Consider the following 25,114-nt stretch of genomic DNA (forward strand, 5'->3'; position numbering starts at 1 on the left):
CTTGAATAGACTATTCAACGAATTTGATTGACGAGGATGTTCTCGGAAAGCAAAAAGAATGGGATCATCTTACTTGCAAATGAAGTAGTAGCCGCGGCAGTTTGTTTAGAGTTGTTTAAAGTTTCTCTCTCTTCACGCCTGCCATGCATGTTTCTTTGGCTTCATCCCCCACTTACAACTGCATGTATGTCATACCCACAAATCCACAATACATGCACCATCTCATCCATCCACAGTTTTACTTTTACAACCATTATGTCATCTACACATACATGCACACACCAACATAAATCAACCCTCTTAATTTTCACAGAGAGAGAGACAGAAAAAGCAACAAAAAGTTCACTCCTTTACTGTCTCAAAGTGTCTCTCCACCCCTCTCTTTATCTCTCTGTCTTTGTGTTTTCTTTTTAGTTTTATATAACACACACAAACACACTTTCACTTTCAGTAAAATCTTGATATTTGAGTCCATTACATAAAGACCAGGGGACCTCTTTCCAACCCTCCTTTTTCAAACCAGTCTCCCTCAAAAACCCTCCTATTTCTTCATGACTCAGAGTGGAGGCTCTCTGGGAGAAGAGAGATGCTTGCTGTTGTCTTCTTCATCTAGCCATTCATAAAGAAATTACCCAGAAATTAAATCTTTAAGCTTTGTAGTATCTTTTCACTGTTTGTTTAAGTACTTGTGTTAATGGCTCTTGCTATGCATAGAGATCAACAGATGGATTCAAGCAAGTATGTGAGGTATACACCTGAGCAAGTTGAGGCTTTGGAGAGAGTGTATACTGAGTGTCCAAAGCCCAGCTCTCTGAGAAGGCAGCAGCTTATAAGGGAGTGTCCCATTCTCTCTAATATTGAACCTAAACAGATCAAAGTCTGGTTTCAGAACCGCAGGTACCCATGAAAGCAAACACTTTGATTCTTCTTTCTTTCTAAAGTCATTTTTATGTAGGCTTCAATGGTAGAGATATTCTTGGGTTTTAGCTGTTTTTCATGGTTTATTGTACTTTATGTTTTTCAAGATCTTGGGTTGTTTCATATATTTTAAAGTTATCTAGTTTTTGCCAACTATGAATTTACTACTTTCAATCTTTTTATTACAGTATGTCTTTACAAGATTTGTTTTTGTTATAAGTACTTTTCAGTTGTTCATATTTTAAATGTTTTACAAGTATGCAAGTTTTGTTCTATGTTAGTAATACCTTTTCAGTTACTTGTAATTCTGCTCAAGTTTGTTTTGGGGAAAATGGTTCATATAGGTGTAGTCTATTTTCAACTCTTTTAGATTATAAAGGTTATGGCTTTTGCAGTTCATCATTGTTGATCTTGTTTCCACTGCTTGTTTTTGGAAATAGCTTGTAGTTCTTTTTTTTTTTCAACATTATTTTTCTTAGCCTTTATTTGGGTCAAGATTCCTTATTTGATTGAAAAAGACTAGTTTACATATGGCCTTCCTGCTATCTTGCCCTGAAAAGTGCTTATACTACCTTCATAAAAGTATATTAGCATCTGTCAGTAAAAACAGCACAAGTCACAGTGTTAAGATGTATGTGTGAGCTGGCACTGGTTATTTGTCTTGAACCTTGGCTCACAATTACCATGCTTCTGGGTTCTGGCCCAGGGTGACCATGTAATGAGTAGGAATATTGTTTCCTTCAACTTTTTGTTACATTCTAGATTTTGATTGTGTACTTGAAGTGTATATATCTTTGTTATTCATCTTATGCTTTCTAAGTATGAACTTGTGTAGTGGTGAAACTAATTCTTATCTAGATATTTTTAGAGATATCTAGGTATAAGAGGTATATTTTATACATTAACTGAGAATTTTGTTCTTAGATGTCGTGAGAAACAAAGGAAGGAAGCATCTCGTCTCCAGACTGTAAACAGGAAGCTTGGTGCAATGAACAAACTGCTGATGGAAGAAAATGACCGCTTGCAGAAACAGGTCTCTCATTTGGTTTATGAGAATGGATACATGCGCACCCAACTGCACACTGTAAGCTGTTCATTTTCATTTTCTAATTGTCATTTTATTCAAGTATTGACTGAAATTCTTGCAATCATCAATGTGTCATGTACTTATATTCTTTTATCGGGGCTCTGTGTGAATATTTTAGCCAAGATTATGTCATATTCGTTGGTTACTTTTGAATAATTGACATAATAACAGTTGTGCCTCATGAATGAGTTGCTTTTGCTTTCGGTTGGTAAATTTAATCATAGTGTAACTGGACCATCAAAGGCTTAAATCCCACATGACGCACAAGCAATATCTTAAAAGTTGAACAAGAATCTGAATATACTGTTTTAAATTATTGATACTTTTTCAGCTGAATAAAATCTAAACACATGAATGTTTGCAGGTATCAACAACGACCACTGACACTAGCTGCGAGTCTGTGGTCGTAAGTGGTCAGCAACAACAACTAAACCCAAATCCTCCGCATCCCCAAAGGGATGCCAACAGCCCAGCTGGGTAACTAACAATTCATTTTCTTGACCTAAGTTAACATGTTTATATATTACTTCTTAGTGTCATAGCTGATTAGTTGCTTATATTCCCGTAGTCTTCTTGCAATTGCTGAGGAGACCCTGGCAGAGTTCCTCTCAAAGGCTACCGGAACTGCTGTCGACTGGGTGCAGATGATTGGGATGAAGGTATGTGCTGAAAAGGTTTTATACACAAACCACATAGTATTTTCACACACAGACTCTAAGGATTCACCCGTATATCTATGAAAAATTTACTTTTATCTCAGAGCAAAGCGTTATTCGTCTTTCTCTAATAAAACCCTCTTTTGCAGCCTGGTCCGGATTCTATTGGCATCGTTGCCGTTTCCCGCAATTGTAGTGGGGTAGCAGCACGAGCCTGCGGTCTCGTGAGTCTAGAACCCACGAAGGTAGATCTCTTCAAATGTTTGAGCTTTGAAGTTAGGGTTTCCCATGGTTGATTTTGCTTGTTAAAGTTATGTTATTGTCATGAACCTTTTTATTTTAGGTTGCTGAAATCCTCAAAGATCGTACATCTTGGTTCCGTGATTGCCGTTGCCTTGATGTATTGAGTGTCATTCCTACTGGGAATGGAGGAACAATAGAGCTAATATATATGCAGGTTTGCTTCTTTCTTAGCTGATGAAATGTCCGATCTGAGCAATTTGTATTTAAATATTTGACTTTTTGTTCTACTAGACGTATGCGCCTACAACACTGGCATCAGCAAGAGACTTTTGGACATTAAGATATACTACAACTCTGGAAGATGGCAGTCTTGTGGTAAGTTGTTTTCTTTTCTTTTAGGTTTCTCAGTTATGAAGGTAATCGTTACTTTGGTGAAACATTAAGTTAAATCATACTATATATTGCTGCAGATATGTGAAAGGTCTTTGAATTCTTCAACTGGTGGTCCATCTGGGCCCCCTAGTACATGTTTTGTAAGAGCTGATATGTTACCTAGTGGTTATCTGATAAGACCTTGTGATGGTGGCGGTTCCATCATCAACATTGTTGATCACGTCGATCTGAATGTAAGTAATAAATGCATTTAATATACGATTTCACTTCTATTGTGCCTGAGTTTTTTATTCAGTGACTTCTTATATTTCAGCCTTGGAGTGTGCCTGAAGTTTTGAGGCCTCTGTACGAATCTTCCAGAATACTTGCTCAGAAAATGACCATGGCGGTAAAATCATCACATCAATCTTGGTTTTATGCTATTATGGGAAGGCTTGTTGTATGTTGAGATTGTTATTTTCACTTTTGTTTGCAGTCCTTGCGGCACATAAGACAGATTGCACAAGAAACAAGTGGTGAAATTCAATATATTGGTGGGCGGCAGCCTGCTGTTTTAAGAACGTTCAGTCAAAGATTGTGCAGGTAAAAATTTACTTGTACATCACTACATCTAATAAAAGCTTAGTGGTCGTTATGCCTAGTGGCTTGTATCAGCTGTCTCTAACTTTGAAAATTTAACTGGTAATCCTCAATTCTTGATTGATCCCGGTAATCCTGGAAATCATTATATAGCCCTTTTAACTGAAAATATATAAATTTTGCATTCTAGGGGTTTTAATGATGCTGTGAACGGGTTTCTTGATGATGGTTGGTCGATATTGGATAGTGACGGTGTTGAGGATGTTACTATTGCTATCAACTCGAATCCAGAAAAGTTTATTGGTTCCCAGTATAATAACTCATTGTCAATGCTGCCAACCTTTGGAGGAGTGCTCTGTGCAAAAGCATCAATGCTTCTACAGGTAATTTTTTATATAACTCTCGAGTCTTGACCTAATATATATCCTCTAGGCTTTATGAATCAGTATCATGTTTTTGATGCTAGATATCAGAAGGGAACTTTCGTTAAAGTTGCTAAATGTGTTTGTGGTTATATGCAGGATGTTCCCCCAGCTTTGCTTGTCCGTTTCCTGAGGGAGCACCGCTCGGAGTGGGCTGACTATGGAATTGATGCTTACTCTGCTGCATCTCTGAAAGCAAGTCCCTATGCTGTTCCGTGTGCTAGACCTGGTGGTTTCTCTGGTACCCAGGTCATTTTGCCTCTTGCTCATACCGTGGAACATGAAGAGGTAGACAGCACATCTTTCTCAAGTCCATCCTGCGTTAATGTTTTTCAATCCTCTTTGTAATTATATTATTGTGAAGCTTATTGTTTTTCTAATTATATTATGATAACTCTGGTTGTCTTTTTATTAGTTTCTGGAGGTTGTTCGGCTAGAGGGTCATGCTTTTTCCCCAGAGGATATGGCTTTGTCACGAGATATGTATTTACTGCAGGTTGAATCACATTTGAAATCTTAATATATGATAATCAGTCATAGTTTGGTGTCTCGGCTAATTCTTCTCATTTTCTGCATGGATAATTACACAAATTATTTACTGCAGCTATGCAGTGGGCTTGATGAGAATGCTGCAGGTGCCTGTGCGCAGCTTGTCTTTGCACCTATTGACGAATCCTGTGCTGACGATGCGCCCTTGCTGCCATCTGGTTTCCGTGTGATACCATTGGATCCTAAATCAGTTCAGTGACACATCTGACTTTGCATCATAGTTTTTAGTCATGCATGTCAATAGTGTCTAGAAGTGCCTTGAAGGAGGAAGTAAATCAACTTGATTTTGAATATTTTTTCGCCATGTTTTTCTAATTGCAGGACAAGCCCAGTGCAAATAGAACACTAGATTTGGCTTCTACACTTGAAGGGGGGCCTGGAGGTGCACGCCCTCCTGGTGAAGCTGATATAAACAGTTATAATCTTCGCTCTGTGCTGACTATTGCATTCCAGTTCACTTTTGAGAACCACTTCAGGGATAATGTAGCTGTTATGGCTCGTCAATATGTGCGTAGTGTTGTGGGCTCGGTCCAGAGGGTTGCCATGGCTATTTCACCCTCCCGGATGAACTCACATTTGGGGCCAAAACAACTACCTGGTTCCCCCGAGGCTCTTACCCTGTCGCGCTGGATCTGCAGGAGCTACAGGTAAATAACCAAATGAGAAATACAATGCTGTTGGCTACCTCACCTGAGCCGTAGGTATTTCAAATGTTGTTGTAATGATTTGGCTAGAGCTTTAACATATTTATGTCTACAAACTACTGTCTTAATCATATTTTTAACTGGAGGGTGCTTGTGTTTAATGCACTTTTTTCGTTGCTCACTGATAATCATGTAAATATATTTGCATTTTTTGTCATATTTTCACTCATCATTCTTTGGCTAGTCTGCTCTTTGATTTTATGTGTTGTTTTTCTTACAGGGCTCACATCGGGGCTGATCTTCTCCAGGTAGATTCTCAAGCGGATGATGCAGTCTTGAAACAACTCTGGAATCATTCTGATGCAATTCTGTGTTGTTCGGTGAAAACAAATGTAAATGGACGACTACTCATTGCAACCTTGGATTATTTTTCTGTTCTTTTTCTCTTCCCTTTTTGATTCTTTTATCTCTGTCATCTACTCAACTAGGTAGGGACTTGTATGTTTAAGCATGTGAGACTTAGAATCTAACAGATTGAATGACAAAATGCAGATATCACCGGTCTTCACTTTCGCTAACCAGGCAGGCCTTGACATGCTTGAGACTACCCTTGTGGCCCTTCAGGATATAATGCTTGACAAGGTTCTGGATGAAGCTGGTAGGAAGATTCTTCTTTCTGAATTTTCAAAGATCATGCAACAGGTGAGGATATGTATAATTTGTGATTCCTACCGCCCTAATTATTATTATTTTTTCTTATTACTACATGGATAAACTGTAGAAGTACATATGAAACAATAATCAGGTTTTCCTTTAAAGGTCTTTGTATTCCTGTTCACAAAATCTCAGGGTGCGTCACATATTTTACATATCCTTGCAGGGATTTGCTTATCTTCCTGCCGGAATATGTGTGTCGAGCATGGGCAGACCTATCTCTTACGAACAAGCCATTGCCTGGAAAGTTCTGAGCGATGATAACTCCAGTCACTGCTTAGCTTTCATGTTCGTAAACTGGTCCTTTGTTTAAAAATAAAGCACCCTAATATGTCACAGCCTTAGCTGTTGCTAAATTATGCATGTTTATGTGAAAGACATCGGCACTGGCCATCCTCAAAGTCAAAATCTAAATGTAACCTTATGTATTGTCAGTTGAAGTTATTAAGCTGGTATGAAAGATTTGGAGCTGGTATACTCTTACATAAATATATTTCTATGATTTTGAAGTAAAAGTTTTGAGTTCGATTTTGCAGAGTAAATTCTAGGTTTACTTATATTTCCCATGTCATGGTAAAATATTTGGTTTCGATGTGGTTTGTTTTGTATAATAGAGAGGCATACTCATAGTCATAGATAGTCAGGGATAAACTGTAACTGCTACTGTGTTCTGGGTCTGAACAAATGGGACAGAAGAGCTCAACTCTTGACATTTTACCAGAGGTCCCCCTCTTTCATGCCTTTTCTCTTCAGGTCACCCCTTTTTATTCTCAGGTCTGAACAAAACAAATACCAGAGCATTACGCATCACCGGTGTTTTAAAATATTTGTTTATACTTCAATATTGACTAATCGAATTTTTTTGATAAATTTTAAATCGGCAGGATTAATCTATTAGTTCTGATTTTTAAAATTCTGAATAAAAATATTGCTCACTAATGAAGAAAATCTCAACCTTCACTAGTGCAAAACCATCAAAGTAAAGATAAGACGGGGACGGGAAAATGATACTATTAATGTGGCTAGACTCGTCTTAAAATTGTCGGATCAAAGATCATTAATTGTCCCAGTGTGGATAGTATTTCTTATTTGCATGTTCATAAACAAAATCTAAACATCTCAGAAATAGATAGAGGTAGAAATTTATCAAACGAATCACATTTTTCCGTATATGTGAGTCGAGGAAAATCTTGAATCCAATTCCTAAAATATGAGCGTAGTCGAAATTCCAGGAAATTTATAAATTGTCTATTGATAAGACTATTCAATATTTTTTGAAGTTCGATTTCTCCTTCAGATGATCGTATAGTCAAGAAAAATGAATAAGAATAGAAGAGCTTTGCCCCATTCATAAAAAAATATTTCCTAATAATCTTGTTAGACCGAGATAAAATAGGGTTAAATTTCAAAATGCTCACTTAAGTGAAAGTCTGGTATCAAATTAGTAATCAAACTTAACGGGGTATCACTTGAATCACTAAAGTCAAAATAAATATCAAACAGATACCTCATATATGTGCTCGAGAATTAAAAATTATATTTACGGAATTCCATACATTTTTCTTGAATGCTACCACAACCAAATGAAAAGTTATGAATTCTAGTATTTTATATAATACAGTGATATTTTTAAAATGTGATCTACTAATTATTTTAATTTAAATTTAAAAATAACTACAAAATTAAAATTAAATAGTAGATAAATTTTTAAAAATCTCATTGTATTATCCAATATACTAGAATTCATATATTTTCATTTGGTTGTAGTAGCATTCAAGAAAATTGTATAGAACTCCGTAGATATAATTTTTAGTTCTCGAGCACACATTTGAGGTATATATTTGATATTTAATTTGATTTTAATGATTCAAGTGATACTCCGTTAAGTTTGATGACTAATTTGATTCCAATTTTTCACGCACTTTGAGATTTAATCCAGATAAAATATGTGTATATCTCTGCTGGTCTCCGGTAAAAAAAACTTATGATAGTCGCATCTCGCTCAGAATAATTTGGAAGAGAAAGAAGATAGAATACAGTTTGTGGTGCAGCGGCAAGGAAGCTGAAAGGATGACATAAGTGGTTGGTGAAATGTGACAATACAGATTTAAACTTACAGGCATGTCAGGCAGAGAACACCAAACAAAAGCCAAAGCAGAGTAGCTTTCTTTTTATTCTTCAACTGCAATTCTGCATATATTGGTCCACAAAATTCATGTCCCAATTTAACATGTTTGCTGCTGCTCCTACTGTACATGTATTCGTATGGTCCATTTTTGAACCCCTGCTTATCTACTGTGTCCGACTATGATGCTGATAATTGATTAATGAATCCCAGGGCTCATGAATTAAAAAAAAATATTGAAAAATCTCGAAACTAATTAGCGGAAACATGACATGCACACAAACACATACATGACATGCAGTAGCATGGTCATCCAATACAAGACTTGATATACATTACATTCATGAATGTGATAATCCTGTAGGCTGCAGTAGTACTGGTAGTAATTTTAAATTATTATTGGCGTCCGCATATATTTCCTTTTCTAGAAGGGTATTTGAGTAAACAAGATAATATTCTATATTAAATAAAATATAAGATCTTAATCTAACTACATATATACCAAAACATATCTTTCACGTGATGTAAAATGATAATTAAAAATTACTTATTTTGATTTTAATAGGTGTCAGTAATTATTAAAATAAGGACTTAGTTTTTATTAATAATTTATGTCTATATATTTTTTTGAAATAAATATTAAAAGAGTTTTGTTCATATTCATCATTTGAAAAGTTAATTACTTATTTTTAGGAAAAAATAGATATATCCTTACTTCTTTTCAGAAATAAATTATTTGAAAAATAAGGTAAACAACCCCTTCTATTAAATTACACATAATTAATTACTGAATTTTCTTTCAATTAATGCTATTATTATAAACTTTATTTATAAATGTTATATAATCGACCATCTAAACGGAAAGTTGACAGCATATAACACAAGTTAGATCTGAATTCGATGTTTCGAGAAGTGGCCATCTGAACCCATTTTTAAAATACCGTTAATAATAGAGTAGCTTATTTGGCCTGAGGTGGGTGGATGTATGAATGCAGGCCGCAGCTCTTGCTTGCCCTTTTCTGCATTTGAAAATGGGTGCCTTCTCTTTTTACTCGAGCCTCGTGCTCCCTCTTTAGATCTGTTTAGTACTCTCTCCGTCCAAATGAATTATATACATTGGGATCGGACACGGAGACCAAGAAAAAACGTAAGAAATGAGTAAAGTTAGGTGAAAAGTGGGTAAAGTGGTGGGACCCACATATTTTTTAATAATAGATTTGAGATAGTGGAAGTAAAGTAGTGGGTGTAATAGTGTTTTTATTATTATATAATGGAGAAAGTGGGAGGATGTAGTGGGTGTAGTAGTGTTTTGTATTATAAAAAGTTGCTATTTTGGGAATGTATAAAAATAATGGGACGTCCAAAAAGGAAACTGTATAGAATTGATTGGGAAAGAGGGAGTAGTAGTTGTAAATGCTACAGCTAGTATAGGAGTATCTTATTAATACTTGCAGCAGTAGTAGTATCTTTTACCCTGCTTCACTACAAGTGTTTAATGCAACTGTTCCCCGCGTGCCTGTCCTTGCATCCCTTTAATCTTTTTCTCCTCTCCGGTTTCTACCCAGCTTCAGATTCTACTTATCTTCTATTATGGCTCCTACTTGATCCTGGAAAATAATCGAATATTACTAACATTTTATTTTCATGCGTTCAAATTATCTGGTTATAACGGACCATTGTCTTTTTTGGTGGAATTAACACACGGACAATCTGAATTATACACAAGTCCACTAAAAATCTCTAAAGTCATGATTTGTTTGTAACTGATGATAATACTTGTACTTGTAATAATAATTAAAGTCTCCGTCCTCCTCCATGTAAAACTGAGGTGTTACAAATAATTTTGTAATTTCGTGAGGCTTTATTGTAATGAACAGTGAACTGATCTGAATAATCTGTAAAAGTAATCCATATTAGTCAGTGAACGTACGTGCTGATGAATCCTTTCCATGGAACTGTTGCTCAGCAAACCTAACATTGAATTTGTAGTAGTAGTACAGTAGTTTTTATTGTGGAGAGATCGGGCTAGCTAGGCTGTCTCAATGACAAGACAGATTACATTACAGATCTTGTAACTAAATACTGAGATTTATATATACAGTAGAATCATCACGGGGTTGAGGGTTGTTGTATAAATGATCAACAGATCGAGTAGCCAGCAATGCATGCATTTATGTACACCCAGAGAAGTAGCTAGGGTTCCCTTTTTATTAATAGAAACTCATAATATCATTTTAAATTTTACCTCAGCATTCAGTTTAGACCACTCAGAGGAGTTTCCAGTAAAATGTGTACTCAGAACTAGTCTGGACTATTTAAAAAAATTATAGTACTAATTCTAAGAATAAAATGAGGATTAAAACCGAACTCAACAGAGGTTGTTTACATAATTATGATAGTTAGAGGATGAGGGAACGAGAAGGGACAAGGAGCAAGGGTTGTATAATCAAATATTTATAGTGTTTTGTGCAAAAACATAAGAGGAGACTGCAGGGCCGGCCGGGAAAGCTAGTGAAGCTATAATTGTGATGATGATGCAAGGCTTCTTGCAAGGAGTTAGGTTTATGTGATTGGATTTGTTTGAGAAACAACTACTTATGGTTGTTAGTGATTGGTTGCATGCATGGACTAGCTGGTTAAGTTTTGTTTGGTTGATTTCTGTTTGGATTTTGCAGTAGGTATAGATGTGCGTATGGTAGTACATTCCTCTACCCATGCCATGCCATGCCAAACAGTACATTTGCAGTGTTTCGTCAATTTCTGTACCGCATATTTGTTGACCAAATGCATGTGCTTACGTGCTGTTCTGGTAGTTTCATTATTTGTTTCCAACTTTTGGTAATTTTCTCCGTTGTATATCAATCTCACGACCAGTTAAGCACTAAACAGGATACTAGCCTGGACTCAGGACTGGCATATATATAATTTTTGATAAACAATAAATATTTTGTATTTTTGTTAATAATTTATTTTAGCATTTTATTGATGAGTTTCGATTTTAATTCAATAATCCATCGGATCATATTACAAAATTTAACATGTTTCATTAATTCCTTTTACTAATTTAATTAATAATTTGATCAGTCATTCTGCTAAATTTCTATCATCTAATTAATTTATGATCATCCGATTAATTACTATATAGTTCCTGATCAAATTTAATTCTGACTTTGTCCGGGAAAAAAAGATTCTAAAATTTTCAAAAATCATACTCCCTCCGTCCCAGCAGGAAGCTTACGTTCACTGTTTGCACGCATTTTGAGGCTCTTATAAAGTATAGTTCATTAACGTTTTTTTAAATTATTTTTTTTCTGAATAAAAATTTAAACGTCAAACTTTTTTTCAGGATTTTTTTCCAGAAAAAACACATTATAGAACTATATTTTATCGGAGTCTCAAAATGCGTGCCGAAAAGTAACGTAAAGAACCTGATGGGACGGAGGGAGTATACGAGATGACATTTTATTGATACTATTTGATATTTGATCATATAATGAAAACGAAAATCAATTTCTTTTTCTAGATAAATTAAATAAAAACATAGACCTAGACTAAAAAGAAAAGTTGGAGAACTTCTCATCGAACATAATACAAAACAGATCAGTGCGATTTTGTGAAAACCCGACTCTATAAAAGCCCAAATGGTATCTAATGGGCCAATACAATTCTTTTATAGGCTCAACTGAGTTGGGCTTACAATGAAGTGAGGCCCAACAATTCTCCCTCTGACCACAACAAATTCTCCTCGTAATTACAACCGAGGAAAATAAAAATGGGCGAAGAGAAATCAAAGGCTAAAGATACAGTGCGATTAGCTTCACAAGAGCTTTCCAGTGAATTCAAAACCCTAGTTGATTCTCAAGACTTGGATTCTCTCAAGCAATTACAGAACTTAATGTATGCCTTTCAATTTAATTTTATTAATATATTTCGTTATATTAGATGCAGTATGTTTCGATTACATTTGTAAACAATTTTAGAGGTTTAGTCCGGTATGATTTTATGGTGAAGTGAATTTTGAAGTAGAGTGAATTTGAAGGTGTTTTAAGTTCAATTAAGTTGAATAATAAGCTTATAATTATGGCTCCATCAAGCTTGGAAATTTGTAGCGGAGCTAGATGTTGTTCGGTTTAGCTCGATCCGGCTCGTTAACTTCCTAGTTGTAATACGTTTTGACCAACCGATACAATTGTTGTGTGGGCACATTGATTTTGATGTTAGTTCGAGACTCGTAATTTAATGTTTTTACTGTAATCTAGTTGTGATATCGTATGTGTACAAGTATATATCATAACTATGAGTTCTTTATAGTTATGTTTCGTCAGAGAATAACCACCGGTAATGATGTATCTAGTTATGATCGGTTTTGGTTTGGGTGTAATCAGCCTCTCTCTCTTTTTTCATAAGTATTTTGGTCCAACACATTTTAAAGTTAAGCTTTTGGAAATTTGAGAACACTCTCACAGTGTCATGAAGGAATCAAGTAAACTTGTCGGAGATAGTTGCCAGAGAGATGTTTTATACTATAACCACATTTCACAGTGGTTAGTGGTTTTCCAGATTGACTGTAGTCTTTAAGATGGTCGAAGTTGGAACTTGAAATGCTGTCCAGCGATTCGTATTTGTATATATAAGGGTCTGAATGATTATGGAGGTTTTAATGGTACATTAACACATTGATTGATTATTTCTCATTATCTGTTACACCAATACCTTCCATTTGAAATGTTACATATGATGGGAGTAGAATGTCTAATGTGTTGACTGATCCCCTTACCTCTATTTTTTTTTTTCTCATTTGTGTGTTCACGCTTTTAGATTGGGGAGGTTGCAGGACAGCAATGCAGTACTTTCACATTTTAATGAGTATTCAGAACAATGCTTTTCTGAAATTTCAAGTGATATGTCCAAAAATACACGTCTTCTGAAGTCAATGAAGTCTGACCTTGATTACATATTTCAGAAACTGAGGTAAGTTACAAGTTCCTATTCGATATCTCTGAAATTATTAATCACTTGTTAGTTATCTTTTAACTGTACATCAGTGGCTAAAAACGTCAATATAACATTTTTTTTATTTGTACAACACTGACTAGGAGCCCGTTCGTTTTCACTTCAGCCGCTGGCTTAAAGTTATTTTTTGATTTTAAGTGGAAAAATATCAAGAGCCTGTTTGTTTCCACCTCAAGTCGCTGGCTTTAAGTTATTTTTGAACTGAAGTTAAAAAATATGTTTATTGCGTGTCAAGTTCGAGATTGGCATCGTTGTTGCGTAATAATTCAGAAAGTAACTTAAAAGTCAAAAAAAAAAAGGCTTGAAGTAAGATGGTATGATGTACTTATTTGAACCACTAGTTATATTTTTGTGATTTTATATGATAAATTAATATCATCATTTAAATGGATAATGCATCAATTTTCATATTTCTTACATTTTTAATAACTCACAAGTTTCCCATAAAATTTTCACTTCCAACTTATCAACATTAAGTCACTTTTAAATCATAAGTCATTATTTTTAGTTTAGCCAAACGGGCTCTAGTTTACGATGATAACCGGTAGTTATCAACGTTACGTGTCTTGACCTGTTGATGGAGTTTGATGTTTATTACAAGTGACTGAGCTAAGATTTAATTTTGGGGGGGTTGAAGTTAAAAAGAAAAAACTGTATATTAGACATGTATTTATTCATTTTATAAATAGTTTACTAATTAAAAAACCTACAAATTGAATTTATTAAATGATTGCATTATTTACATATTATGACGGATCAGAGGTCAAATATAATAAAAATTTTTTTATTAAAATTGCTTGAATATTTTAATTCTAATGTTTATAGTTTTATACGGAGTAATAATTTTCTTAATTTAAAGTATTATGAGTGTGGAATGTATTGTTTCACTTATTAATCAATTATTATTATTATTAGGTAGGTAGAATTAGCTAGTTAATGGCGTGCACTTGCAAGAACACCTTAAAAATCTGGTAATGGGGAAGAATATGGAATTAATAATGTTGTTGATTTACTTGCTTAGTTTTTATTTGGTCAAGTGCAGTTTAATATCTGTATTATTCTGATCTATTTATTCTCAATTCAAGGAGCATGAAGGCAAAGATTGTAGCTACCTACCCGGATGCGTTTCCAGATGATTCGGCAACAAGAGCACTGGACAGACGACCTGACCTTGAAATGCCTCAATGACAGGTTACCTGGCAAATCTTCAAACTAGTCAATGTGGAAAATTATAAGTATAAGGTGTCACGCCTACACTTTTGTAGTTTCTGTAACTAATTTTTTATTTCATTTGTAAGACAACATCATAGACAACATTATTGGACTTGCTCTGATCGGATACTGGGACCGGGAAAATAATGACTAGTATGTTGCATACCAATTGGCAGCATTGCTTTACCACTGAGTTTTTGCAATGAGATATAGGTTAATGTGTTTGACAATTGGCAGGTTAGCTGAATGAATTATTTATTTTGAAGAAATTATTTAAAAAATTATTGTATTTTAACTATACACAATACAGTTCTCTAAGTGACAAATCTCAATCTCAAAAAAGTTCTCTAGGTAGCTATTTCATACTTAGGCATAGTTTGATATTGCTGTAAAGATGTGAAAAATTGTTTGATAAATCTAAAAACAGAGCCCCAATTGCAGCTTTTAGCTCAAAAGTTGTTGATTGCAAGCATTCCATGCTTTTAGAAAAAGTTTTTTTAAAATTTTTGCAGAAGTCATAGATTTAACCATCAAATTTCACTAAAAATATTATATTTTATATTATAATTTAAAATATGTAATATTAAAAAAAAATATTAAACAAGTATCTAATTCCTATAGCTATAACTTTTTTTATCAACATTTTCTTGACCGACCCGATAATTTTCAACAGCACTCTCGACGGAGACCTTTAGTGAGTCAAGTCTTCAACAACTGCACATTGATAGGATCGGATCCTATCAATAAAAAATGAAGTTCAATATCACCAAAACTGCATACGAAACTTCATTCTACCACGTACTGCTTATCTGCTATACATACAAAATCATAATTTATGTGCGTTTGCAAGGAAAAAAAACCCTGATGTAAAAAGAATCTCCCCTTCATATTTTCCTAAGCAAGGGACAATATAGGTGGCCAGCAACCCAAAGGTTGGGGCAAAGAATGATCAGCCCTATTTAACTACAAAATTAATATACAGTAAGATTCAGAAAATTTATCTGATCACCAAGTGCGCTTTCCTTTCAAACTCAATTTGGCGGTATTCAATAGAATTGAATACAGACTCAGTTTTGCCGTATTCCTGATGATTGCGAAAGCAAGCCCGGTTGAGATAAAATTTGATTATTCATATTTACAAGCAGCTTAGCTTTCCATTTTATGTTCTGCACCTCCTGTAGTGCTGCTTTCTGCTGCAGCAGGTTTATCTTTATCCACATTGCTTGTGGAGCTTGAAGTTTCATCTCCGGCAGAGTGGCATGAAGGTTTATCCACATTGCTTAAAGAGCTTGAAGAAACATCAGGATTTTCTGCTTCTGGTAATCCTTCAATATTACTTTTGACCACACCAATTGACTGATCAGTGGATGATGGAGACACATTTGTCTTGTTGGCTGAAGAATCATCATCACGAGATTCTTGTTCAACTTTAAGCTTGTCATTTGGTAAAACCGAGGGAGTACTTTGTGCAATAGATTCTGTAACTGCATCATTCTGTTCAGCAGATCCCGAAATTGAATTAGGTGGATCAATGTCAGCAGCTGCATTGGATGATTCAGCAGAATTGACAGTTGCAGTGCACGATTTAGAAGAATTTAGATTTGCATCAGTTGGCGTAAAGGAATCAGAACTCTCTCTCCATTCTACCCATTCAGATGGCTTTTCAGTTTCAGGAGCCCCAGATTCTCTCAAGTCTTTGGACGGATTGCTGAGTGAGGAACTTTCAGCTGTTCCAAAAGCTTCCAAGCCATCACCAATCATTTTATCATCGACCACCCTGTCAGCAATATTAGTCTCAGTACTTGGCAAAGGTGAAGCAGTACCCTCAGTTGTGCCCTCATTATTCTTTCTCTCGTCCTCCAAAGCAGAACAGTTGGAATTTGTCAGAAGGGATCCACTAAAATATATATTGCAAACAGAATTCATCAGCAATATTAGAAGGGTGAGGGTTATCAAGGTTTAAGCTAGCGACCGCATTATAGAGTAAGAAAGTTCACATAAGTTCAGATTTAGCGTCTACATGAATAATTTACCTTTCCTGCTCATCTCCTAGCCGAAGGGATGATATTTCGACTTTAGCAGATTCATCGTCAAAGCAGACATCCTGCCAAAATCAAGATGTAAGAGTTCATTGCCTCAACTATAAACAAGAATAACTTTGCCAACAGAACCAATATTATAATGTTGAAATCTTTTATTTTAACATAAGCTAAAACTGTCATGGGTCCTACTGTAAAACATGTAACGCAAGATTGTAAGTAATCATAAATTATTAATGACAGAATGCATTTAGATCATTCCTGTGTTTTTATACCTCTTGCACGTTCTCTACATATCTATTGTTCTCACCATTTTAAACTGAGCCCATAATGAAGAAATTATTTACGGGTTCCTGTTTCTCCATGCATGTAAACCTGTATGCCAGTGTGACTAGTAATAAAATATTTAAATGAATCTACGTCTAAGTGCAAGGATCTTATATAACTATTTCCATACATCCTTCAAGGAGCTTAAGCCATGTTGTTGATTTTAGCATGCATCTGGACATTTATATCAATGGTGTAGCTGAGAGGCAATAGGGCAAGATATCGACATATTGCACCATATATAAAAAAAAAAAGGACTAATGCAGCTTTAGAAAAAATGGTTTCTCATTTTGATGCAAAGACATACATTTAATAACAGCATGCAATGAGAATACAGTGTCACTGAAGAGCAACTAAACATACCTCCTCATCACGCTCCAATGACCCGTGAGCCTACACCAGCAGGATAAATGTGTCATAAGGGTGTGAAGTATGAGTAATCTTTAACAAATATCAGTACAAATTAGCCTTTTAGATGACGCAGGAATAATACTTTAATGGTGAACTAGTTCAGGTCAAGAAGAAAAATAGACGGACTTGATTATATGGTAATGACTCCAAGAGGAAGTACAGCATTTCAAAACAATAAATATTAGATTGCAAAGGTATTATGAGGAAAAAAGGACATGATGATACTTGCCCAGATCACAACCTCATCATTTTTGAAGTCATACAAAAGTTTTGTATAACTTGTTTTATTTTCCAATGTGATGAATATTCCATACGACAAAAGAAGAAACTTTCGAACTAATATATAAGTAGAGAAGCACATTTTATGGCATGTCTAGCAGCATCACCAATACCTCTTCAATGTTATTACTGTCAGATCTAAAAGGCTGGCTAAGATTGTTTGCTAGTGTCACAACATCATAATCTCTATCTCGATAATCCTCATTATCACTGTCCCTGGTCCTGTCCTGTAAAGACGTAGGCCTCCTGTTGTGATCGTTTACAACATCACATCACGTTACAATTATCAGTATGAAAGACATACAAATTATTGTGCCACTAATTACATGCATGTTTGATTTTTTTTCTCTCAAAATTGCATTCAATTATAAACCACATCTACAAATTAAGCAAATCTAAGTCTGCACGAATCTTTCCAAATATAAAGATATATATAAAAAAATCACTCATGTGTCAGAATTCTTGACGAAAACCATATCATAATAAATTCAATTCATGCAATTGTATAACATCACCTAACATCAGAGGAACAATTGAAATAAAGTACACACCCACAAGCCCATTGATAGACATTTTCTACTGTGTTGCGCTTGAGTAGAACATCAGCGTACCAATCGAACCATTCATTGCTTTCCTGCAAAGTGACAAGCTTTTAAGCTCAAAAGACTTACTTCCAGCAATAGAAGAAAACGGACAAGCAAACCAAAATTTTAAAACAATTTCGTTATTGTTTCAGCGAATGCAACACAAAACCAATTGAAAAATAACGCTTCAAGTACTATGGAGAAAACATGTACAGTAAACTATATAAAAAGAATGATACATCATAGCGCATATGCTACAGAATAGAGAAACAAATAAGCGTTTTAAAAACTAAAGACAAATAATGAATATAACAGTAATAAACTTTCAGTTCGTCATTGCAAAAGGTTTGAAAAGAAACTTGTAAATGTCCTGCATGAATGATTGATTACCGCACCACAGGTAAGGCATGTGCACAAGAAAGTCCAGAGTAGGATCAAACTGTTTACATTCTAATATGACAGCAAACCATAGATATAGGATAAAAACATGTCACTTCACTCTTATCCTATCCTTTCATTTTGTTGCTTTCAAATTTATTCACCCCAACCAAACACAATATTAGTTTCAATATTCTATAGCCAAAACAATTCTAGAGATGATACAATACAATCTTGTCCAAACAGCCCAATAGCACCTTCATCAAATTTAGGGTGCATAAGATTTATAAAAAAAATGCTATCATTTAGCATACTGTATCATGAAAATGACAAGGGTGACAACCATGAGTTTTGAAGAAAACCTGCAGAAATGTCTGAATGTCACTGTTACTTCTCGTTTGAGCAAGTTTGTTTGATATGCGAGTAACATGACCAATATTTCCTACCCTGGGTGGTGATTTCCCTTCAGCAGGGACAGTTGGCTGCAAGACCCGTTCAATCTTAAACTTACCATATAGAATAAAGATACACACTCTAAGGAAAGTAAGTAAAGTTCACGAAAGTTATGCTAAAAAAAGGAAAAGAAAGTCAATGAAATATATTATATAGATATATATATGTATATACGCCTTTAGTCAATAAAACATATCAATACCTTGTTAATCTCTGCGGTCAGTGTTGAATTCTTCTCAGCTTCAAGAATTTTTCCAACAAGATTACAGTCATGGAGGAGATGCTTAATAAGTGGAGTGCTTTTGCTTTCTAAGCAACAAAAAATTATCTTTTGTACATAGTGATGCAGGAAGTTATTATATGGATACCTACAGTCATAATGAAACCAGTTAAGCCTTTACCCAGAAATCTGTTTCCTCCTAGACACAATCAGCTTAAGAGATAATGTGCAGGCCCTTACTCAAAAAAAAGTTCTAGTATACGTTTGATTGCACCAAGACGGATCAGTTCCTTCTCCACCGCTTCACTACTGACAGTCACTAGGACAGATATGAATTCTACAATCTGAAAATTCAAATGAAGGACAAATTATCACAAATATGTAATTGACAATAAATATGACACCCATTAAAAAAACAAATTACATTCATTTTAATTTTCTGGCAGCAGAGCCACAAGCCCTGCCTTAGAGCATGTCCAGTGGTTGTGCTAAAAAAGATAGAGCTATTGGTATAATTTAACACCAAAAAGTGATTTTTGGTGCTAATTAGCACCATGTCTCCATTGGTTAGTTCTAAATCTTGTTTCAAATAACCAACTTCCAAATACATCACAGTTCTGAATATAAATTTAACTAACTTCCAAGTACCCAACACTTTCAAGAACTTTTTATCCATTTCTCTCTCTTTTTTCACTTTTTGATGAGTTGGCAATTATAGCTCCATCTATCATTTGTTCTAAAATAGCACAAATTATAGCATTCTATTTTAGCACAAGATATAGAACATTATTGGAGTGTTGACTTTTAGTTTATGTTCCATAATATAAATACAGAACAAAATATAGCACACCACTGGACTTGCCCTGCAATGTGGAGACAATAATGACCACGTACAGTCGGAAAATCCAATAGTAATATTTAGGCCAGGAAGAATATCCCTACACTTGCAAAGTATTCCCAAGACATATAACTTTAGAAACACTTGGTTCCAGCACCAAAAACCAATAGGCCTATTCATTACTTTGACTAGACAGTTTCATCATCAACAGTATACATGAAACTATTTAATTTTGATCATTCAAAGTTTACCTTCAGAACAGGAAATAAATAAGAAAAGGCTTACCTTCAGACGATGTTTTCCAAGAGGCGGATGCAGCTTCCCGTATGTTGTTGTCAACGCATTTTTCTCCGACGACACATCCAGAAGCTTGAGGAGTTCGCCTGCAAGGTGAACGAGGACTAAGAAAGGCCTGGGCTGAGAAAAAATCATTTAGGATGAAAACAATAATTTGTCAACTCTATAATTGGTGGTTGGAGTGAATAATCACTAATTTCACTAAACAATCAAATAAGAGAGTTCTTTTAAGAAAAAAATACACAAAAAGAGGTTTACCATCGACTTCTGAGTTATAATAATGTATTAAAAGTTACATACTTGCATTTAGCAAAAAAGAAGTTACATACAGGATAGACAAATGCACTGTTTATCATGAATCAAAACAATAAGAAACAGAGAAATGAATCACAGAGAAGAATCTTACCTAAGCTTTCCAGCATGCCTTTCACTGTCTCAGGATCAGCAGTTATTACAGCGCCATGAGTCAACTGATGATTGAATGAATAATATGTCCCAAGTGAAAGCCTCTTGGGATCCAACAATGATATGCAGACAGACAACGAATATACCAAAACAGAACTAGGCCGCGAGTCCTCAAAAGCATGGCGGAATAATCGTCCAATGAAACTGTGGAAACACAAAGAGGCCAGATGCTTACAAAAAAAATAAGAAATCATTTATAACATTAACTGTGCAGTTTCAGCTGAATACGAAGGAGATTATATGCTACCTTGGTCTGAAGATTCTAGCAGCCCGCTCAGGGGAAGCATAGCGAGTTATAGCACAAAGTGTCTCAGCTGCATTAGCATGCACTTCAGGACAATCCTGTGACATCAAATGCAAAAGTTGGTAGAAGAGTAACCAGTAACCAGACAATTTAGGTAGTGACACCAAAGATGCCACTTACTGACGAGCTGAACTTTTCGACAACCATTTCTAGCACATCTGCTGCTTCTAACCACTGCATTGATTCCATGTAGTTGGTAGAAAGATGTTCATCAGCACCTATCAACCGAACTAAAACCTATCACAACAAGAGGTATTAGTACACCTTAATGGCATAGCAAACAATGCAAAAGTCACTAAATAACAAACCTCCATGATTGACGTAATTCCAATAAGATCGACTAATTTCTTTATTATGTCCTGATGAGCCTGCGTAATCACATGCAACCTCTTAGAAAGTCAAATTTATTGTTTTTAAAGCAAAAAACCAATAATTGATATATGAACAGTTAATAAGAGAGCTATCCACACATAGGAAAAATTTATTTATCAGCTCATAAATGTCAGCAAGTGATAAAATGAGAGCATAACATTAGTGACTATGCAACCTGGTACTAATTAGAGTAAGGATTGACATTTTTCTTGGGTAAAATGGAAAATTTATACTGAATTTATACAGTCTTAACGAAGTATAGGATCATGTATTCAGTTGCAAGGTATACACCATTACATATTGAAACATATCAAAAAACAAAAAGAATATATCAAGTAACTGAACATGGATATGCTCTTACTCGTATATAATTCATAAAAGAAACAGTCTTCCGCAGCAATAGGCACACAACAACCTAGCATGCCAAACAACCATGCCATATATCAGAGCAGACTTGACTACTGCCTTGCAGATAAATAATATGTAAAACAAAAATCAAGCTCCTCTGTTAGTCTGTTTTGACTTCAAACAGTATACGATCAAACTTATAGTCACCACAGTGAACAGAAGAAACCTTGCTGAAGTAGCCGGCAAGAAGAGAACTATGCGAGTGTTCAGGTTCTAAGAAGGAGAACAACAAATCCATCAACTGTAAAAAGTTATATAAAACCATGTTCACTAATTGATATGCTTGAAATATATAGTTAATACAACACTGTAACTATACATATAGAAACATAAGATTCTGCTTTTACCCCCTCATCCGTGACCAGTGCTTTGAGTATTATATCAACTTCACAAGTAAAAATTTCACATGAAATGAAAGGAAACCTGTTTACATATTTATTTAGTCAGCAACTGAACACATCTAGGCATAAGAATCAGATTACTTGCATGCATTATAATATGAAGCCTAGAGTACTGAAGAGCATCTATGAGAATGTTAATTATTAAACGATGGAAACCTACTTAAAAGTGCGCCTTTTTTCGGCGTCCTCCGGAGCCTCTTCAATTATGTAGCGGATGAGTTGTTCAATCTGAGTTCTTTCTCGCAAACTGTATAAATAACAGAGAAAAAACACCATGCAGGAAAATTTACAGATTAGTTTTTGAGTGGACCTAAAGCAAAACTAAAACAGATTCTATTTCAAATCCCACATTTAAAGTATCAACAAGTTGAACATTGCTTGTTTCCATACAGGCTATAGAGAAGTAAATTGCTGGCAGTTTATTTACCATAAAGTCGTAAACTAAGAAGATAAAAAAGGTCACCCTGAAAGGCAAAACTCTTGATAATTCAACATTTTAAACCCCTGAGATGCTTAGCAGAGAAAGTAGGCTACTTAAAGTACGCAAAGAGCTGAACAAAAACTTGCCAATGTTCCGAAAAAACAAAAAAAGAGTTCAGTGACAATCTGTGGTGGTCAGGAGAGTCCATATGGATCTGGCAGCGAGCTCATTTTCATCCTTTTTAACCCACTAAAAAAATATATAGAACTTGGGATTGACTAGTTTAATCTAAATTATATTATGATGCAGAAAAAAAATTGTGCACACATTTATACCCATAGCACATGGTTTGATACAAATTCTGGGCATGAACAACATATTCAGGTAAATTGAAGCCTTTCAATTCTGGATAATTCGTCGATCATCGATATGGATTAAATAAATTTGATGTTCAAAAGAAAAAATCATGGCGGAGTACAATGCTCCTCAAAAAAGCTCATGGTTATAAAAGAAGATGCTGAAAAGATAAAGCCCCTCAGCACATAAAATAAACAGTGGGAACAGGTGCCCACATAAAATTGTGGCATGACTCTTAGTTCAATGGCTTTGATACATCAATATAGTGCTGGGATTATTTTAGCTAAATCTTTTTCTGAAGCATCAGTTAGCTCCATTCTTGACAATGGACAACATCTGTTACTCCTTTAAAATATAATTGAGTTGAGGACTCGCTTATACCAAATTTAAAGAAACAATGAAGATATGGTGTTCTAGAATGGTACTCCTTTCAATCAAGTGAAGATTTCTACGATTTTGGATTCAATTCAGAATAGGATAATGAGTTTCCTTGGTTTTGGTGCATTGTGGCACCTATTATATATTCCTAAGCCCTTGTTAAGTCTATGGTTGGCACCCATAGACAGGATGATATGTTTTGGTCGCTCTCAGCCGTTATGTGTTCTGCAATAACGACGAGTGTGCTCCCCGTCTGTTCCAAACATGCAGCTGTATTAAAGATATTGATATCTGTAGTGTGAGTCCCTGTCTATTGCGGGTTCTTGGTCAGCCTATATGGCCCCTAATCAGCATGACTTGAAAATCCACATAAACCATATGCTAATTAGCTGCAACAGTTTACTTTACTTGGCAAAAAAGAAATAACCATATTTCACAAATCAGGAAATCCGAGTTCAGCATTTCAGTTAGGCAAAAGGATAAAACCAGTTGTTAGACAACGGGTGTACTAACAAAAAATTTAACAAGTTGATAACAACAGACCTCAGTATTGCTACCATTCTGTCCTAAGCAATTCAAGACTTATGTATTCGATTCTCTGATGTCATGCTGTTATGCATAGTTCTATTTTATTTTTGTGATAGTGCTTACAACACTTTTTAATGGCTATTCAAGTATGAGCATGTTCCTCTCTTAACTGTTGCCCTAGGCCTAGGGAATACCCTAGTATTTTGTACTTCAATAGTTGAATCAATACTGTTATTACTTTGCCAAAAAAAAAGAATTTGGAAAACATCATGAGTTGGAACTAACACAGCCATTCTAAGTTGCGATAGTCTGGTAGATTAATAATAAACACTACAACACAGTAATCAAGTCTCCTCACAACATATTTTCACTATAAACCAATATACACAAACATTTATAAATTGTGTGTGGACAATGATGGCTTACAAATTAACAAGTCGGCTATTAATAGCCCTGTACTCTTGGATTATCTCATCCTCGTCCAAAAGCTCGTCCAACGTAAAGTTTTCCTTATCCAGTATCGCATCCACCTGCCACCATATAGAGCGGGAAGTGCAGGTATTCAGTACTTTATTCAACCAATATCAAAAAAGGTAGCCGATGTTATCGACTCTCGCAATTGGCAAGTTTAGTGCAATATTAAAATTTGCCTAAAAGAGAGCACGTGCCAACTGTAATTCGTCTTAACTGTAAACAGATACGTAATCACTGGAGTTTAAAAGCTTATATGAATAACGAATGAAGCTAACATATAGAATCACGGAACGAACATGATAAGTTGATTAGTGTTTGAACATAATTGAAATTACGAATTGAACATATATTAGATAGAATAACACAGAATGAAATAGAATAGCGAACAAGTAGAAGCAATTGGATCTATCTGAATAAACACAATGAGTGAAAAACTTACAGGAGAAGCTGTGGACAAGCCGGTCAAACGCCAAAACATCTGGGAGATATTATTTGTGAATTTGATTGAAAAGTTGAGATTGGATCGATTGGTTATGTAGGCTGGGCGGGAGGGACGACGATGAGTGATTGTGAATCAGTTCTGCTGTTACCGTAACACCTTTTTATTTATTCAAGTGACTTATAC

At 35.1% G+C, this 25,114-nt stretch overlaps 3 protein-coding genes across 5 annotated transcripts; 2 read left to right on the forward strand and 1 right to left on the reverse strand.

The window, feature by feature from the left end:
• Positions 1 to 316: 316 nt before the first annotated feature.
• Positions 317 to 6,720, forward strand: LOC108209968 (homeobox-leucine zipper protein ATHB-14). The gene is made up of 18 exons (XM_017381191.2): positions 317 to 897; positions 1,843 to 2,002; positions 2,370 to 2,482; positions 2,574 to 2,664; positions 2,811 to 2,906; positions 3,005 to 3,118; positions 3,196 to 3,279; positions 3,375 to 3,530; positions 3,611 to 3,685; positions 3,773 to 3,879; positions 4,067 to 4,259; positions 4,398 to 4,586; positions 4,714 to 4,794; positions 4,903 to 5,037; positions 5,169 to 5,494; positions 5,772 to 5,883; positions 6,044 to 6,193; positions 6,372 to 6,720. The coding sequence occupies exons 1-18, from the start codon at positions 695 to 697 to the stop codon at positions 6,516 to 6,518; spliced, it is 2,532 nt and encodes an 843-aa protein (XP_017236680.1). The 5' UTR covers positions 317 to 694; the 3' UTR covers positions 6,519 to 6,720.
• Positions 6,721 to 12,067: 5,347 nt separating this feature from the next.
• LOC108206948 (kxDL motif-containing protein LO9-177) lies at positions 12,068 to 14,741 on the forward strand. Its single transcript, XM_017377400.2, has 3 exons — positions 12,068 to 12,227; positions 13,149 to 13,301; positions 14,429 to 14,741. The coding sequence occupies exons 1-3, from the start codon at positions 12,103 to 12,105 to the stop codon at positions 14,529 to 14,531; spliced, it is 381 nt and encodes a 126-aa protein (XP_017232889.1). The 5' UTR covers positions 12,068 to 12,102; the 3' UTR covers positions 14,532 to 14,741.
• Positions 14,742 to 15,306: 565 nt separating this feature from the next.
• LOC108209909 (uncharacterized) lies at positions 15,307 to 25,098 on the reverse strand. 3 transcript variants are annotated; one of them, XM_017381118.2, is made up of 19 exons: positions 24,929 to 25,098; positions 24,442 to 24,545; positions 22,492 to 22,578; positions 22,278 to 22,353; positions 22,097 to 22,171; positions 21,884 to 21,937; positions 21,459 to 21,518; positions 21,271 to 21,387; positions 21,094 to 21,188; positions 20,788 to 20,990; positions 20,370 to 20,467; positions 19,487 to 19,590; positions 19,229 to 19,394; positions 18,936 to 19,055; positions 18,163 to 18,245; positions 17,725 to 17,857; positions 17,285 to 17,314; positions 16,589 to 16,659; positions 15,307 to 16,452 (listed from the first exon to the last, which is right to left on the reverse strand). In XM_017381118.2, the coding sequence occupies exons 1-19, from the start codon at positions 24,965 to 24,967 to the stop codon at positions 15,702 to 15,704; spliced, it is 2,466 nt and encodes an 821-aa protein (XP_017236607.1). In that variant the 5' UTR covers positions 24,968 to 25,098; the 3' UTR covers positions 15,307 to 15,701. The 3 variants fall into 3 exon arrangements, with proteins under 3 accessions (XP_017236607.1, XP_063944237.1, XP_063944238.1); XM_064088167.1 differs by having other exon boundaries at positions 15,643 to 16,452; positions 18,127 to 18,245; XM_064088168.1 differs by lacking the exons at positions 22,278 to 22,353; positions 22,492 to 22,578; positions 24,442 to 24,545; positions 24,929 to 25,098 and having other exon boundaries at positions 15,643 to 16,452; positions 18,127 to 18,245; positions 21,884 to 21,983; positions 22,097 to 22,142.
• Positions 25,099 to 25,114: the final 16 nt, after the last annotated feature.

Source organism: Daucus carota, chromosome 2 (assembly GCF_001625215.2).
Source record: "Daucus carota subsp. sativus chromosome 2, DH1 v3.0, whole genome shotgun sequence".
NCBI lineage: Eukaryota > Viridiplantae > Streptophyta > Magnoliopsida > Apiales > Apiaceae > Daucus > Daucus carota.